The 19,166-nt window shown below is 35.0% G+C and overlaps 1 protein-coding gene across 4 annotated transcripts in view; it reads left to right on the top strand.

The window, feature by feature from the left end:
- PPP4R4 (protein phosphatase 4 regulatory subunit 4) overlaps positions 1-19,166 on the top strand; it is a 109,906-nt gene that overhangs the window by 85,071 nt on the left and 5,669 nt on the right. For 3 of the 4 annotated variants that reach the window (XM_019642510.1, XM_019642512.1, XM_019642513.1), the window contains 9 exons: positions 5,062-5,167; positions 6,657-6,804; positions 10,747-10,891; positions 13,037-13,078; positions 13,178-13,252; positions 15,020-15,089; positions 15,526-15,606; positions 15,906-15,999; positions 17,274-17,344. In XM_019642510.1, the coding sequence (XP_019498055.1) occupies positions 5,062-5,167; positions 6,657-6,804; positions 10,747-10,891; positions 13,037-13,078; positions 13,178-13,252; positions 15,020-15,089; positions 15,526-15,606; positions 15,906-15,999; positions 17,274-17,344 (832 nt within the window). The remainder of the gene's footprint in view (positions 1-5,061; positions 5,168-6,656; positions 6,805-10,746; positions 10,892-13,036; positions 13,079-13,177; positions 13,253-15,019; positions 15,090-15,525; positions 15,607-15,905; positions 16,000-17,273; positions 17,345-19,166) is intronic. The other variant, XM_019642511.1, reaches the window with a different exon arrangement.

Consider the following 19,166-nt stretch of genomic DNA (forward strand, 5'->3'; position numbering starts at 1 on the left):
TAGAGGGCAGTGTCACTGGCCCTCATATTTGGGATCTGAACCAGGGCCCTCTGGCGTCCCAAGCCAGCTCTTAACCATCGCGCCACTCGGCGGCCCAACTACCGCATTCTTTACAGTCTTGAAATAGTACAACAAACTCAGTTCACCCCATTGTGCCCAGAAGGATGTTATCTTCCCAGACCTCTGAGGAGGGAGCTCAGGTTTCCGTTTGCTTCTCTATTAGTTCTCCCTTTGATCATCTGCTACCCAGCTGGAGAAAGGAGTGAACAGGTGGTACCTTTACTTCCCCTCTGTTTCTGTACTGCCAGGGAGAGTGTAAATAGACTCACTTCAAACTTGATCCCCTTCTTCTCAAGGGGAAGGTTGACAGGAGCCAGTGATCTCGACTGCAAAGTGTACCTTCCGCTCTTATGTGCATCTCTTCTGTGTCATGGCCTCAGTGTCTACTCAGCCCCCCTGCCAATTTGTCAAAGCATCCTTTAAGCCCCTTAATATTAGTTTGGTTACTTTTTAAAAATAATCCCTAGAGAGTGGCTATGTAACAGATAAAGTTTATACTCGAAACATGGATATCCTACTAGGCATAACCTTAAAATCAGAATCAAAGGGAGGGGGGGAAAACAGTTATACTCAAACTTCCCATACAGTAAGTTGTCTACCTTTTCCACAAGAATTTCCAGAGGATTATTTAGCCCACAGTTTACCATACACTTAATATGACATCCTGTTACCATTTTTTGAAGTATAAGAATGTCCACATAATGCATATGTTTTCGAAACTATTAGAAAAGTACTTCAAAGTCTCATTGTTCTCAATAAACGGGAGATGATGAAATCTAGCAGCCATGTCAAAAACCCAAATCAGTTTTAGCTTCAAAGATTGAAAAGAGAAAAAAACCAACATTATTGGTATCATTTACAACTTAAATTTAAAAACCATAGGCATACATTTCGTGAACTAACACTTCTACAAGTTTATTTCACGTGTCAGAGCAAAGCCTAGAGGATGAAGATTACATTACAGACACAACAATCTTAAGAAGTGGTTTTGACGACAGTAACGTCCTTGTCAGAGGACAGTGCATGAGTACACCACATAGGAATTTCACATAAAATGGAGCAGAATTTATTAATTATTTTATTCAGAAATTCCTTATTTGAGTGCCTGCTATGTGTCAGGCACTGTTCTAACAGGTGAGGATATAGGAGTGAACAAGACACAGAATGCTGCTCTGATGGAATCTGCATTCTAAGTGGTGTTGGTGTGGGGAATGATGGATAATAAAATAAGGGAGTGTATTAACAGGTGCTGATAAATGCTATGACATTGATCTTAATTTTTTGTATCAGTCTAATTACTGAGTGTTTAGGCCTGTTTGTGTTTAGAAAACTAAGAAAGATAATTATTCCACATTTTTAGCTTCTCTTATTAGGAAAGAAAAATTATTTACAACATAAAATATGATTTACAACATATTTTAAGCCCAAAATATTTATTTTTCTGTTTTCTTTTACAAAGAAGTAATTCCATACTTCAGAGAAGATAGCTGATTATTAGGGCACATTTTCCATGATCAAAGAAGACACATACATATATTCTGCTTCAATATTCTCTGGAGAAAAGATTAATATTTATAGTTCCTTACCTAATGGCCATAATATTCATTCACTTATTTAACAAAATTTATTGAACACTTACGACATGCCAAGCTGTATTCTGGATTCTGGGAATACAGTAGTGAATGAAAGAGACAAAGGGCCTATTCACATAAAACCTTACCTTCTTTTGGAAACAGGCAGTAAACCAACACGTACATATAGCGTATCAGGGATGAAAAGCACAGTGAAGAACTGTAGATCAGGGTAGAGGGGAAGAAAGTAATTGAGGGCAGAAGGATGCTATTGTAGATATAGCGATCCGGAAAATGCCCTCTCTGATCAAGTATTTCATGCAGAGGCTTGAACAAAGTAACAGAGTGAGCATGTGCATGTCTGAAGGACAAGTGGTCCACACAAAGGGAACAGTGAATGCAGCTATGTGACGCAGGATGCTTGGCTGTGCAAGGAGCAGAAGGCCATTGGGGCGAGTGGTGGGGAGAGGAGGCTAGAGAGGCAGCTGGGTCCCCAGCACAGAAGCTTGAAGGCTGCGACGTGGAATCTAGAGCGTGCTCTCTGATACAAGGGAAAACTTTGGAAGGTTTTCAATAGAGGAATGACATAAGCTACATTTGTTATGAAAAAATTTTCAAGGTACAAGAAGGCAGAGAAAATATTATAATGAACCCTCCTCTGCCCATCGCCTAGATTTAACTATTGTTAACATTTTGTCATATAGATGCTCCTCAATTTATAATGGGATTACATCCCAATAAACCCATCGTAAGTTGAAATGCATTTAATACACCCATAGTTTAGCCTCGCTTATTAAAAACGTGCTCAGAATACTTATGTTAGCCTACAGTTGGGCAAAATCATCGAATACAAAGCCTATTTTATAGTAAAATGTTGAATATCTCACAGTTTACTATGTGTATTGCTTTCACACCATTGTGAAGTTGAAAAATCCTAAGTCGAACCATCATAAGTTGGGACCGTCTGTGTTTGTTTTTTCTATTTCATTGTGGTGAAGAATTTTAAATTATAGATATCATTATATTTTACCTCTATAAACATTTCAACACTCATTTAGGACATTCGCCTATATAATCACAATCATTACATTTAACAAAATGAACAAGTATTCTTTAATATCATTTAATATCCAGCCATATTAAAATTCTACCATTTATCTTCCAAATGTGTTTTACAGTTGTTTTATTCCATATAAGGTCCAATTAAGATCTATATATTGCTTTTTGTTGTTACATATCTTTTTTTATAGATTAAAAAGACTTTATTATATAATTCTAAGCATTAAAAATTATTTTAAAGAATCCATTTTGTAAATGAGCTTTCAATATAGGTAAGGTAAATTAAATGCCTCTAAACCAAGGATTCCCAACCACCTTATCAATTAGACAATAAGGTAAAGCTCATGATATATAGCCTTTATTATCTACATATTCTAATTCTCTTTTAATCCGGAACAGATTCTTTCCTTCCCCTTTCCCCACTTTTTCTTTATGTTGAATTTGGAAAAGATTTAGTCAGTTGTCCTGTGGAATATTCCAACTCTGTATTTGTCAGATTGCTTCTTCATGGGATTAATTTGTTCATCTAGTCTCCATATTTCTTGTAAACTTGAAGTTAGATCTAAGGGCTTACTGAGTTTCAGGTTAAACACGTCTGACAAGAATACTTCATAAATGCTGCTGTGTGTTTTATGTTGCGTTGCATCTGAATGGCGGTCCCTCTATGAGTGAGCTAAGGTGGTTGTGCAGGTGATAACAGCTCTAGTAGTTCACTTGAAAATTATACTTCCTTCCTTGTGATTTGCATTGTCATCTGAAGCTGACACCCAATTTCTCACCAACCTTTTACCCGTTAATTTTGACATCCATTAATGATCCTTGCCTTAGTCAGTTATTTCATTAGCACTTGCAAAAGAGTGATTTAAAAAAATTCTGTCATGTCTTCTACATTTTGACGACATTCTTCTGTGAAGAAATGCCTTTCTTCATCCACTTGGGCTATTGATTGCCCTAAATTCATTTCCAAATGTAAAGACAGGATTAATTCTTAATTCTTTCCCCTATCAGTTTTCAGAGCTAGGAGTTGGTGCCGTAGCCAATTTCAGTGGTGACAAATGAATTTTGTTTTGTCTCTCTTTTAGATTTCATTTTTTATTCAATAATGTTTTAATCAATTACAGTCATTATTTCTGAGCTCAAATTGTCATAACTTCCTCAAGCAGCCTTTTATGTGCTTTTGATATGATTACATTTATCTTTGATTTCTGGCCCAAAAGATAACTTACTTTTTATGATATTCATTATTAATATATACTATGAGGTACAAAATATACATATTTTGATATGACTAGTATATATGCATTTAAAATTCTATTGGTATACACAAAATGAAAGAAAATAATAACATGCTTTTATTTAGTTCATTATCTAAAATTCATTTTTTAAAATTCTGGTGGTATTTCTGTTTATGTGTATTTCTTGAATTTCCTGTTTTAATTTATAGTGAGCATTCTCTTTTTCCATTCAATAAATTAAAAACACCACACAGAGTAGTACCCAATACACTGGAAATAGCTTGTGTAAAATATGAGACGAGGTATCAGGCAACTCTCTCAGCAATGTAAAGTTTTATTCTACTTGAATTTCAAGATTCCCAACTATAATAATCCGAATCTTCAAGAATTGAATATTATGATATTTATATGTAAGTCAAGCTGGTGAACACGAATTTATACTGGACACACTATATCTGGTTAAAAGATTTTTCTCTAATAAATAGCTTGAAACCAAACCCAGTAAAGATGGATGGTTGAATTCATTGAGAATTAAGGTTTGGCCCAGTGGCGTGACAGAAAATCAAAGGAGTTTAGAACGCTCTAAGAGTGATTGACATGGTGTCCTTTGGATTCTAAGGACAAGGGGTTTCCGTGAATGACATTGAGGTTGAAGAGCCAGAAGGATTGAAAAATATACGTGATCATGGGATCTCTAAATATTTTATTTTAGAAGTGGCATGTTTTTGGTGATGTACCCAACAATGGGTATGATCTAGCAAATGTTTGTTGAATAAATGAGTGACAAAGTCCAGGGAATGTCTAAGAGAATTGGTGGCTAAGATGTATTTGGGAAGATTGTCACTTAAGATGAAGTGGTAGGGAAATGAGAGTTACATATACATCAAGCCTGGATGATTTGCAAATGACTATGCCAAATTAAATTAACTTTGTAATGTGATGTGTTAATTGATTTGCCTGAATCATATTAACATTATTATATGAGGACACTCTGAGAGGGATATGAGCTCAGTGATTTGAGATGCAGATAACACCGCTCTTACTTTTACCGAATAACTTAAAATTGATTTATGGGGCCAGATTATTTAGAATATATACTATTGTACCAGTTTAATTGTCTTTCTTATTTCTTTAAGAATGTCTTACCTGTCCAAAAGGCAGCTTCACGAACTCTATGCATTTTTCTACGTTATAATCGTAAACAAGAACAGAGATATGAAGTCATTCAAAAATTAATTGAACGTAAGTAATCATTGTCTCTTATTTTGAAAAAGAAAAGTAAGCAAAGGGGTTGGCCTTCGTTAGATCTGGCTTATATTATGTATAATTTTGCCACGAATAATCAGGCTAACGTTGGTAAATACATAGAAGGTGTTTGTATTTGAGTTTTATGGTTAGATATTTTTTGTGGTTTGTTTTAAAAATCTTTATGACAGGATCAGATCTGTGATGAATGAAAGTAATAATCACTTTGGGCTTTTTTTTGTGAATTTCTACACTTGAGAAATTAAAATATGTATACTTACGTTGAAAGCCTAATTTCTACCCTGATGAACTAGAATTTGGAACTAAAATATAGGCAAAATATCCATGAATCTAAGCATTTATTTTATGTTCCTATTTTCAGTATTAACAGAATGAGGGTCTTCCCCCCTTCAATAGAGTTGATAGTGTACATAAATGTGAATCTGGCGGCCTAGGTCCTTTATGATGTTAAAAAAGTCAAGTCAGTTAACACTTGCAAATTTGTTTTAATTTGCCAAGGGTCAAAATTGAAACAAAAACCTTTAAAATGTTCATTCTAGAAATAGCGGCCTGTACTTCTGTCTCCTTAGTGACTTTGTTAGTCATTGTACACTAGTTTTGACCATAATGTCTTAAAGCTTTTATTAAACTGCTATCCAGCTTAGGCAGGTAATGGGATTTTCTGGTTATTGGAGTTTACTGTTTTAAGTACGGTTTGTCACTTTTGAAAAAATTAGAGTACATAAAAAATTTCATTTAAGAAAAATCATGCTCAGTGTACTTTAATCTTAGTCTATTTTAATGTGATTTTTATTTTTCAGTGATAAGACTTCACGTTTAGAATAAATTTTATTTTGAAAAATTCTATTTAGTTTTAAATATTAAGACTTTTGCTTTTGAACATTTATATACTATAGTAGAAAATTACCCTTTAAATGTTGACCTGAATTATTTTAATAATACTGCGTTTACATTTGACTTTATCTACGTCAACACATTTTTAAGGAAATGAGAAGAAAACAGATAATTCGATTGTTAAAAGATTTTGAAGTTATACAGACCGGCATTTAAATTCTAGCTCTGCACTTACCTGCTCTGTGATTTTAACCTCTCTGAATTTCAGTATTCTCATGTTTTAGGGGGGATAAGTATATGCTTATCCAAATAGATTATTTTTCAGGATTGAGTGAGATAGTATGTGTCAAGTACTTAGCACATAGTGAGTGATTAAAAATTAATAGATATAGTCAATATTTAATAAATACGAATGAATCAAATGAAATGTTTAATAAATTTTTATCTGTTTTTTGAGGTGTCATTAATTTGGGTTCTACAAATCTGGGGTATATAATATGATTTTTTTTCTCTTTTGTATTTGCTAAACAAATTGTGGGTATAAAACGACATGGATTTAGTGTGCTTGATTTTGCCACATGTAATTTCATGTAGGAAAAATTAAACTAATGATCACTGTGTTTGTTTCTAGAACTAGGTCAAGGAAAAAGTTATTGGAATAGACTTCGATTTTTGGATACCTGTGAATTTATTATAGAGATCTTTTCCAAATCATTTTTCTGTAAATATTTCTTTCTACCTGCTATTGAACTGACACATGATCCAGTAGCAAATGTGAGGTATGGTATCAATCCAAGCAAATATTTGAAAAATGGTATTTCTAATTATCTACTATAATGAATACATGTAAAATGTTTTTTTTGGTAACAAAATCAAGTAAAGAATTTTTATTTGCTTTTAAATTCTTAGTGGTCTTAATTGATTAGTATTAAAATTGGACTTAGAAGCACAACCAAAATTAAAGTCGTGAGTCTTTAATTTATTGGGTTGAGAAAGCAGTACGTCAAAGTCAGCTGACATGCTTCCCTGGCCACTTGGATATACACATTGGCGTCAAGAGAAGATTGAGTAGATATTCTTTTTTTTTTTTTTAATTGAGCTGAGCCATCCTGCCACCTGTTGGCAGCTCAGCAGCAGCTCAGCTTGGGCCAGGAATTGAACTGCTGTTGCTCAGAGCTCACATTCCTGAGCGAGCTCTTACCCAACTGAGCTACTCGGCTAGTCCCTAGATATTCTTAATTTATCTATCTTCTAAGACTAAAGAAATATAGTTCAGAGTTAGCTTGGAGAGGGTCTGTCCATTTTTGGCGCCTCATTTATTCAGAGAAGTAGGGCTGCTTCGAAGTCTTTTTCTTGCCTTTTCCAGTGTTCTGCTACCTTACATTTTGAAATCCAGTAGATGTTAATTGGAGTTGATTGATTAACTGTTAAATTAGATTAGAAGAGGTCTGGAAATGGCTTGCTTGGAAATGGAAAAAAACAATAAATATATTTTGTCTTCTTTTTTCCTCCTCAAATAAGCATGTTATTTCTTGTTTTTAAATTGTGATATATAATATACATATCATAAAATTTACCACTTTAAGCATTTTTAAGTGACATTAAGTACATACATACTATTTCTTGAGAGTTATTTGCACGTTGCGTAAGGAGTTGAAGAGAATTTTAAACCCTCGGCCATTAGGTTTCTGTGTTCTATGCCCTGTGTCTCTGCTCTGAACTTGACCTCAAATCTGTAGGAGGGAGAGACACAGAGTCAGGTGGCCCTGATTTCCCTGACCAGAGCTCAGTGCTCCCGAGTTTCCACATGCTGGCCACACTGATGCTGTGTGACACAGGTGCATCTTTTGTACACAGCTGACATGAATTGTAGGCAGTGTGTTACACATAATACTTATTAACAGGAAGAATTTTCAAAGCAATAAGCATAGACTGATAGTGTTACTGTCGAGAGAAAATATACCAAGAAGAATTGTCGAAAGATGTTGAAAAGTTCAAAAGAATTTTGTGAGCATTGTGCAAGGGCAACAGATTTAGAGATTAGTTTCTGTTTTGCATTTTGAGTGTGAGAAAATGCAGAAAGTGCAGTTGCATTGGCTTCGGTATTTTGTGCATCGTCTGTGAGCTATATAAATGAGAAGTGAGGTTTCCTTGATCTGAGATTTAAAGTAAATTTAGAGAACCTGTTAATAATTCCTTAGAATTTAGATCTTGCTAAATAACTAATGGATCTGACCGTATTGATAAAGCTTGCAAATTGAAGTTGTGATTCTAGAAAAGCAGCTTCCAAGTGATGAATTATCACTTATCAAGCTGTTGACAAAATTATTTGATCAGAAATGAAATCATTTCTACTCTGGTCAGTGTGACTAATAACAAAGCATTGGCTCTAAGGGAAAGCAACCTGCCAATTCAAAAACCAAGTGAAGATTAATTGAATATCGCTCTATGACTTTTAGTGATTTTTTTTGGGTAAAAGATTGTTGTATAACAGTTTGTCTTGGTTCGCACTTCCTGCCTGTGTGACTGCCAGCCAAAGAAATGGGTCCAGCAACACCATATAGTAACAGGCTTTTGAGTACAAAAGCTATAGAGATGCGGAGATAGAATGGAAGGCAAGGGTGGTAGGACCATGCAGGTTAGGAGGTTTGTGGAGTCCCTCTGCCTGAACTGATTTCCAGCTCTACACTAGCTATGTGTCTTTGGGCAAGTTACAGAACCTCCCTGTACATCCATTTCCTTAGTACCTAATTTATAGGGTGTTCTGAGGAATAAATACCAGAGATAATGTACATAAAGAGTTTCGCTTATCAGAAAGGTGTGGCCTCTAGTCTCAAAATCTTTATCATCTCTTGGGCTCAGGATCTTCATAGAGATAAATCATTACTATAGTTTGTGTAGCTTCTGCTGAATAGATGTTTTCCAAACCTGCCTTGGGTTATAAAGAACGAAGTGTGCACAGACTGTTGTTTTTCCCTAAGTGAATGTTTAAAATTTAAATTCACTGAGTCTAGAAAATATCAAGTCTAGAAAAAGACTATTGGTATCAAAGGAGCCTTCTCTTGAGCTTTGAGAAGTGAAAAAAATTCTCTTTGGGGGAACTGGGACCACTTAATTAGAGACCACATCACCAGGCTTAGCAGTATCCATGGTGAGCTCTGAATGAGTTTGAGACCATTCTAGCTATTTTCAGAGTTGAAAATTCTAATGCAGGAGCTTTCTCCTTTTTCGTTGGATAAAAAGCAAATTTTGTTGTATAAGGAGAAGGCTCAGCTGAGAAAGCATCCTGGAAACTCTAGGCATGGGACTTAGCTGTCACAAGGTTTGGCATAGAAGTAAAAATAACAAGATGAATAAATGAATACAACAGCCATGAAATAGACAACTGCCTAGCATCCCTGTCTAAAAGCAGCCCTGGCAAAGCCGTCGAGTTTGAGCTTAGCAAGGCAGAACTCCCCTCAGAACCGCCGCCTCCTAGAGAGGTTTTCTGGAGGTTCCTGGGTGTCCTCTCACCTGGCATTCTTCAGTCTGCTCGTTGCTTCCTTGTCAGCCCGGTCTAGACTGTGACAGTGTCATAGACTCTGTCCTTTTATCTCTTCTCAAACTGCACCTCTGGCTTACAAATCATCTGTATGCTGAAGATTCCTGACTCTGTATTTCTAGCATGGACTCCACCCTGGACAGATGACACATTGAGCCAACCGCCCACTTAGCATTTCCACTGAGAATCTAGTAGACTTCAGCTGTCCAAAAGTAAACCCCACCTTCCTCATCTGTACTTCCTCCTGTGGTCTTCTCCATCTCAGTAAATAGCCTTTTCATCTTCCCACTTGCTCAGGTCAAAACCTTCACTCCTTTCTGTCATTCTACCTCCAGTCCCTCAGGGCATCCTGTGCTTGCAAAATATTTCCTGAATCCAGCCATTTCCACCACCTCAACTGCTAACACTGGCTCAAGCCACCATCATCTCTTGCCTGAATTATTGAGTCTCCTCAATAATCTGCAGTCTAATCCCAACACAGCCAGAGGATACTTTCAAAACGTTAAGTCCGATCATTTCACTCTGCTCAAACGCTCCATGGCTTCTTACTTCACTTAAAATAAAAACCAGTCTCCAAACAGGGGCCTTCAAGGCCCTGGAGGAGCTGGCCTCTGTCTCTCAGATCTCCTGCTAACCTTGCTCTGTTCTATCCACTGTAGCCAGTTTGCCATTTTGAGCCAATTTGCTAATTTGAGGCAACACCTAGGCAAGCTCCCCCTGAAGGACATTTGTATTTTCTGCAGCCACTGCCTGTAATTCTCCAGATACTCACATGGCTTATTCCCTCTTTTTTTTTTTTTTTTCCATCTTTGCTTAAAGGTCATCTTTTTAGTGAAACCTTCACTGAAACCCTCTCTGACCACCTTTCTTTAAATTGTAACTCCCCTCCTCTGGTAATCCCTTGTCTTTCTTTCCTGCTTTATTTTTCTCTAGAGCACTTACCACCGTTTGACAGACATTTTGCTCAGTTTGAGCAGAGATTCTTGTGGTTTTATTTACTCTTATAGCTCAGCACCCAGAAAAATGAATGCTTGCACTCCATAAGCATTTGTTGCATAAAAAATGAACTCTCAGGCTATGTGAAGCTTGAATTTTCTTTTAGCTTCTGGTTACTATTTTCTAATTATTCTATTTAAATTATAAATTTACTCAAAAGTAAATACCATCTAATTTATTACAGAATGAAACTTTGCAACTTGTTGCCCAAAGTGAAATCTACTCTGAAGATCCCTGCAGATAAGCATCTACTTCAGCAGTTAGAAATGTGTGTGAGAAAACTCCTATGTCAAGAAAAAGATAAAGATGTCCTGGCCATTGTGAAAAGAGTAAGTGTCACACGTGCCCCGACCTTTACATTTCTTGCGTTAAGACATCGTCACTACTTTAGCTTGTTAGGATGGCACTATGTTAAGATATTTACATCCTTGCTAGAGCAGTAGGAATTAGTAACTGATTTGGCTGATGTGTGTTACAGTTGGATTTGAAAGTTGTCACTGAGACATCAAACTTTTATTACTAGTAACATAAGCTCTATGAGAGAGAGCTTGGCACATTTTAGGTGCCCAATAAATACTGTTCCACTAATAATGACTACGTCATTCATCAGTTTTTACTTATAAGCAATTATAATGGAAGAAAACTGTGTTGGTAAAATGGGTAAAGTCACATTTGATAGAAATTTAGCCATGGAAGGGCCCTTGAGTTAATGACGTGTCTATTTGACTTTACAGACGTTCTAGACCTAGAAATATTAAGTGTCTGCTCAAGATCAGGTTAGTAAGTGGCAGAAATAGGGCTAGAATATCGATCTCTTACCCTTAGAGCATTCTGTTTTCAATAATGTAACATTGTATCTTATGGTTTTTGTTTTAGTCTGTGATCTCATCATATGAAGTGTTTGGGAATGTTGGAAAACTAAAACAGTAAAAATTTTGGTTTGTGAAGTCAAACCTTAAAATACTTTAGTCTTCAAAAACTCTTTTTGCTGAATATAAAACTAAGGTTTTTATAAGATCAAGTAAAATTAAAGTGGTTGCTTTTATGAACCTGTGAACTTCAGGACACCTGTTATTAGTTTTTGGACATTTATTTGTAATGAGAGAAATTAATTTATTAATGTCTTAAGTAATGTAACATTGATGTGAGGAAAAAAAAGAATCCTTTGTTTTTCTTCTTTTGTTTCTCCTAAAAATCATTGCCAGATGTTACATGAGGACCTCTTTTAATAATGTGATTTGATAACTTGGTATTAATTAGCATAATTTCATTTTACTGAAATGTGAATTTCTCTTCACCAACTGAAATAACCAGAAATACCCAGAGTCTGGACATACATCTAAATTTAAAAACATGTATATATGTATATACGCGTTTGTTTCTACCAGATATTTCAGGCCTTGGCATTTAATTCCAAAAGTTTAGGAAATAAAGTTAACTTGTCAAACTAATAAACATGAGACGGTTAGTTACTTTTCTGAAAAAATTTATTAGCTTGAGATAATACAAGCTAATCCCGTAATAGATTGCTAAACTGCAGTGGATTATTCTGAAGTCCAGCTCTTATTTTAAGTACGAAGTCCATCTGTCCCATTAAAATTCTGTAGTATAATGTTATCAAACTTTTGATACTATATGAGTGGTTGGTAGGGGAAACTTTGAGGAAGCTACACAAAGCTTCGGGATGAAAATGGTATAACTTAGGCTGTCAGTTTTATAAGATGGGAAGTAATTTTATCTAAAAGGGATATTCCATTACATAAATTTTTAAATTTCCATGAATTCCAACATAGAAATAAAGCTTCAAATAAATATTATGTTTGCAATGGATAGCTTCGGCTTATGAATATATAGATGTACTTTATTTTGGCCATTAGAATTCCTCTTGTTCGAAGTGCTGTCCTCTGTCAGAGACAGAGAGGGGTAGATGGACTATTGTTTGTTTATAATTTGTTTCAGACTAATGTATTCTGAAAGACAATACTAAATTGAGAGAATGCTTTCAGAATAAATTCTTTTCTGTAGGTTAGAGTGTCATATGATCGAAAGTTTCTGTGGAAAGGAAAGGAACTGAGAATTTTAAGTCAAATTATAGATTGCTTCATTATATATTTAGCTAAAAGATTTTTTTAAAAATTCAAAAATTGTGTATCTGAAAATTCAGAAGAATGAAACTGGGAATTACTAAAAATTAGTTAAATTGCATAAGTTTAGTATTTAAAATATGTGTCTAGATTTGCTCTTCTTAAGGTTAAAAACTTTTAAAAGTTTAAATATATCCTGACATTGATATATATAGGTTGATTCAAAATGCAATGTAGAATTGGGAAGAACTTTAAAGTTTTCTAGTTTAGTCTTCCACACAGTGCAGAAACCTCCTATTTGAGGATCCCTCTGAAAATGTATCTTTTTGGGAAATGATTGATTGATTTAATTTAATTACTGTTGAATAATTTTAAAAACTTCCTTTACAGACTGTGTTAGAATTGGACAGAATGGAAATGTCTATGGATGCTGTAAGTCATTCTCTTTACCTTATGTTGAAAGGAATATTTAAAAGTTGGCAGATACTCATCATCAATATTTCACAATTTCATTTTAAACTTTAAACTTAGTTTCAGAAAAAGTTTTATGAAAAAGATTTGTTGGATCAAGAGAAAGAAAGAGAAGAACTACTTCTTTTGGAAATGGTATGTTTTCACACGCGTACACACACACATACTCGTTTCTGACCAATATTAACTGTGCTTTTGTTATTAAACCTAATAAATAATTTCTTTCAATTTCACACGACATTTTTTCTTCCTAAATGACTAAAGAAGAATCTTGATCTTTTGAAATCTGTTATTTTGTGAACTGTAAGGAAACTACATTTGAGAGGCTTTAAAAAGTATTATTAAAGTATCATTGACATAGTTATTTTACGTGTACAAGCTGATGAATTTTGACATGTGGATGTATCCATGAGACCATCACTACAATCAAAATACGAAACATTTTCATTCCCTCAGAGGTTTCCTCATGCCCCTTTATGATTCATGTCTTCTACTCAGAGCCACTAATCTACTTTTTGGCATTATAAATTAGTTAGCAAATAGAATTTATTTATATTTATCATATATTATGTAACTTGTTTGATCATGCTTCTTTCCATCATTATAATTTGTTTTGATATAAATTAGATTTTTTATGAGGATTGTGTTAATTAGGATTGATCTAGAGATCAATTTGGAGAATTGCCATCTTAACAGTATGAGTCCTTCTAATCCATGAACATTGTCTACCACTCCATTTATTTAGCCGTCTTTACTTTTTTTCTCAGTAATTTTGGTAGTGTTAAGTGTAGAGTTCAAAGAAGTCTTTTGTTAGATTTATTTCCAAGTATATTATGTATTTGGCATCACTGTAAATGGTGTTGTAAGTTTTAATTTCACTTTCTAGTTCAGGATTGCTAGTGGTAGAAGCTGTAGAGAATAAGAAGGCTCTAAAAAATTTTAGGACTGAATGACTTAAGCTCAAGAGAACAATCGAACAATAGAAAAAGACCTCTGCATGAACCTGATACTGGAGTTAGCAGACAAGGAATTCAAGATAACTATGATTATTATGATCAAGATAATAGAGGAAAAGGTAGAGAAAATCGATAACACTGCTGCCAAGTCCACTTAATGATATTTTATTTTTCAGTTTTACATGTTTTATCTTTAGTTTTGGAATTTCCAATTGGTTCTTTTTTATGCAGTCCAATTCTACGTGGAATATTTTAAAATCTTGTCTGTTTTCTCCATCGTTTTCATTATTTTACATGCACATTTAAAAAGAATGTGTGTTCTCCAGCGGTTGAGTGTAGTGTTCTATATATGTAGTTTGTTCAGAACTTGGTATGTTTCTAGATTTTCTTGTCTACTTATTCTGTTGGGATATGGGACTCCTAAGTTCTGGTAATGTTTTGTATACTGATCTGGAAGCTGGTGTGGCTATATAGGCGCGTTCGTTTTAGGAAAATTCATAGAGCTGTACCCTTATAATTTGTGCACTTTATGTATATTATACTTCAATAAAACATTTAAAAATATCCCAAAGACCCATTTCCTTTTCTCTCAATCTTTTTAAAGAAAAATATTATTTTGCTATTTACTAATCTGCAATGGAACTGACCAATTATAACAAATGTTTTGCTAATGAGAATTGGTAAATACAAGGCTCATAATCACAATGATACTAAACTCCTTGTTTTAGCTTGACAAATCTCCAAAGGCACAATTCTGCAGATGTTGTGACACAAATCTGAAAGAAACTGGACTTCCTTAGAGACAAATTTGGAAAAAAGGAAAAGAATTTTTTGGGAGCATTTTTGTGAATATTTGTATCTTTAAAGCTTAGCGTAATCTCATTAGAACATTTTGTTAAATCTATTTATGCTTACCTTTAATGCTAAGATACTATTTTAATAATAGGAACAATTAGAGAAAGATAAGCAACAAAATGATGCAAGGCCCATGAGTGATAAAACCTTTGAAAAGAAACGTAAGTAATTTTCCTATGTCTTCACAACCTGAGTCACACAATTAATGTTGCATGCTGACATTCTGAAAGACTATGCTGACTTACAAATTTTATATGGAAAATTGTTTTTTTTCCTTTCATTAAAAAAATTTGTTGATAAAAACTAGCTGCTTAGTGTAGTATAGATGTTACAAATACATGACTAAATGGTGGGGATCAGTGTGGAGCTTCAGACTCTTCAAAGGAAAACTTAATGTTTGATAACAGCAATAAGGCTGTGAAACTGATGCCTGAATAATTAGGACTGAAATATGTAAATATGTAAAGTAAGAATATTTGGGAAAGAGTACTGCTTTGGTAGGAATAGTGTTTCATATTTTCTGTGTTGTCTTGTAGTTTATGGAGATTAATAAAAACTCAGAGAAAGTTACAGCACTTAAAACAGTATTTGTTTTAGGCAGAGACACCAAGACACCAACTCTGCCCAAGAGCATCTCCGTCTCTGTTCCCGGGCCCTCTTCCGGCACCCCATCAACAAGTAAGAAGCGACTGCTTTTCATGATGCTTTTTTTTCCCTCTTATAAAAATTAATTACAGGGCAAGTCACTCTCTTAGGTGAGAGATATTCTAAAGGACTGTTTTCCTTTTATTGTTTGTTGTTTGGGTAGTTCTTGATGGGCAGTGTGGGTAAGAGATACTCCACTCAGCTAAAACTAAGGAAAAGAAGCTAGACTCATCTGTGTGTAACTGAAAATGGTGGGAGGTGCAGAGGGAATGGGGTTGGAGCATCTAAAGATGAAGTGAACAATGGCATTTTCTTTCTGCTTATTATTCTAGGCAAAGAAATCAAGAAATCCAAATTGATTCGAAGCCAGTCTTTTAATAGTCAAGCTTTTCATGCAAAATATGGCAACTTAGACAAGTGTGCTAGGTATGAGCTGCCAGCTATTCACATTTAAATTTTTATTTTATAGTCACACATCTTTGTTTATGTGAAATATTTACATTATTATGGAAATCAGGATTAATTTTGAGTTTTTTATAGATCAATAATTTAAGCTTTTTTTCTAAAGATTTTATGTTAAAAATTAGTAACCTACTGATTTGCATAAGGGTAGGTATTCTGGTATTCTAGAAAGACTGTTGCCAGAACATTATAATTACATCATGGAGCCCATATATTGTTTTATTTTTAAGAGAAAGGTGGTGCTACATCACACATGCCACTCACTTCTAAATGGGTATAGACATGGCCCATTTGCTAAATGGATGTGGATATCTATTTGCTATTAATATTATTTCTGTCTATAAAGAAGACACTGGCATGTTTCTGCGGCACAGTGATCAAAACAGAGTTCTCCCGAGAATAGATGAATGCCTACTTTCCCCTTTGGCCTGGCAGATAAAATTATAAACAGTTAAGATTAGGAGAGAATCTTGGGGTGGACGGGTGGCTCAGTTGGTTAGAGCACGTGCTCTGAGCAACAAGGTTGCTGGTTTGACTCCCGCATGGGATGGTGGGTTGCACCCCCTGCAACTAGATTGAAAACGGTGACGGAACTTGGAGCTGAGCTGCGCCCTCCACAACTAAGATTGAAGGACAATAACTTGACTTGGAGCTGATGGGTCCTGGGATAAAAAAAAAAAAAAGATTAGGAGAGAATCAGCTTCAATTAAATGAACATACTATTTTATATATGTCATGCACATGGGGTATATAACAGCTGCATATCAGTAGACAAACAACATAAAAGACTTTGAAAGTATTCATCTATCAAGGAAAATAACTTTATTAGAAAAAAGCCTGTTTTTATTTTATTAAAGGTAGCTTATTCCAGATTTTCAGCTACATTTTAAGACATTATCAATAGATCTATCTAGAGTTCCTAGCTAATAGTCCAGATGGACCAAAGAGATTAGAACTAAAATAAATTATTTCCAAGAAAATTTCATCCATACTACCTGTCTTGACTGAGCATCAAAAGACTAACTGTTCTGATGCAGCAAAAGTTTAAGGAAATGCTTTTAAGTTATAGACAAAGTAATTGTTGTGAGGCATGGAATATAAAATATAAATGAGAAATAAGAGTAGCAAGCATGTTTCATAAGAAGTACAGGAAAGAGTTTAAAAACACCAAGTGCTAGATGACTAGGATTGAAACAAGCATGTTCTTATATTTTAAACTTAATTTTGTTCTTTTCTAGTAAAAGTTCTGCAGGAACATATACATCTTCTGTCTCAGGGTTAACGAAGACTTCCATGATTTCACTAACTGGTAAGTGGAAATCTGAGCTCCTCAGAAAATTGCTAAATTTAATAAAATGTGTTTTTTGTTTTTAAAGATTTTATTGGGGGGTTGGGGGAGGGGAACAGACAAGTTGCTGTCCCTTTGTTCTTCAGTCTAGTTGTGGAGGATGTCGCTTCACTGGCTTGTTGGTAGTATCACTGCGCTCTTCCCGGTGGAGGCAGATTCGTCGCTGGCCATCGGTAGGCTGCTCACAGCGGCTCTTGGCAGCTCACACCAGCTGCTAGCCGCTCACGCTGGCTGCCGGCCACACTCAGTAGCTTATGGCAGCCCACTGCAGCAGGGGCTGCAGCCTACGCCGTCACCAGCGACTCATGGCAGCCCAGCTCCAGGTTGAGCCTAAGGACACGTGACAAGTAAATGTAATGTGGTATACTGGATGGGATCCTAAGACAGAAGCAGACGTTAGGTAAAAACTAAGGAAATCTGAACACACTATGGATTTTCCTTAATAATGTATCACTGTTGGCTCATTAATTATTAATATAACAAGTGTAGCACACTAATGGAAGGTGCTGTTAATAAGAGGGAAACTGGGTGGGTGGTAAATGGGAAGGCATTGTACTATCTTCCCAATATGTCTGTAAATCTAAAACTTTAAAAAAAAGTCTATTTAAAAAATTACATTTACAGTAACTTTAAAAACATTAAATGCTCAGGGATAGATTTAACAAAATGTGTGCTAAATGTACACTGAAAACTTTAAAACATTGCTGAAAGAAAGTAAGGAAAACCTAAATAAGTGGCGTTAGGATAGGGAGAATTTTTCCCCTCCCCCTTCTTTAGTTCTTATGGTTGGACTAATAATAAAATAATAAAATTGACACAAGACTAGATTAACAGGAGAAAAACAAGTTTAATACATATGCATAGGAGAATTATAAGTTTCTCAGATCATAAAATGAGGCTCAAAGCCGTGATCCAAGCAGGCACCCTTTTATATTTTTTAGACAAAGAAATAATAAATTTGTGAAGAAATTAACAGGACAAAGGGGAAAAAAAGTTAGTGCTCATTATAAAGAAATATAAACAAGGTTTGGATATTTATTAATGAGGAATTTAAACAAGGTAGTAAATAAGAAAAGGGGCAACAGGGCTTGTTTATACGGACTCTTTGGCTAGAGTTGTTTAACCCTAGTAATAGAGGGTGACTCCAGCTGTAGGGCTGACCCCTTTCACATGGAAGGTTTATTTCCTGCATTCAGGGAGATGGGAGGGTCAAGGTGCCCTTCTGGCTCTGGCTGCTTGTCAAGTAACTTCAAAGTAAGCAAAATGCTATCGTGCAATACTTGGGTGGCTTGTCTTGGACCTCGACAGTGGAGAGATATACCATGTTTATGGATTGGAATACTTCACATTGTTATGACATCAGTTCTTTTTAAATTGATCCAGAGATTCAGTGCAATTCTGATCAAAATTTTAGCAGTCCTTTTGTAGAAATTTATAAGCTGATTCTAAAATATATGGTGAAATGCACAAAACTAAGCATAGCCAAAATCGTTTTGAGGAAGAAAAAACAAAGTTAGAGAATTTAAATTACCTGATTTCAACACTTACTATAAAGCTCCAGTAATCAAGATCGTGTGGCCTCCATTGTCGTGTACGGTCAGCTGAGTTTCAGTGAGTGCTCTAAGATAAATCAATGGCGATGGGATGGTGTTTTTAAAAAAGGATGCTAGAATAATTAGATATCCGTTAAAACCAAAACACTGAACCTCAATTCTTATTTCACACTATACACAAAATAACTCAAAATGTATTATAAACTGAAGCATAAAAGCTCAAACTATAT

The sequence above is a fragment of the Hipposideros armiger genome, unplaced genomic scaffold, assembly GCF_001890085.2.
Source record: "Hipposideros armiger isolate ML-2016 unplaced genomic scaffold, ASM189008v1 scaffold_69, whole genome shotgun sequence".
Classification (NCBI taxonomy): domain Eukaryota; kingdom Metazoa; phylum Chordata; class Mammalia; order Chiroptera; family Hipposideridae; genus Hipposideros; species Hipposideros armiger.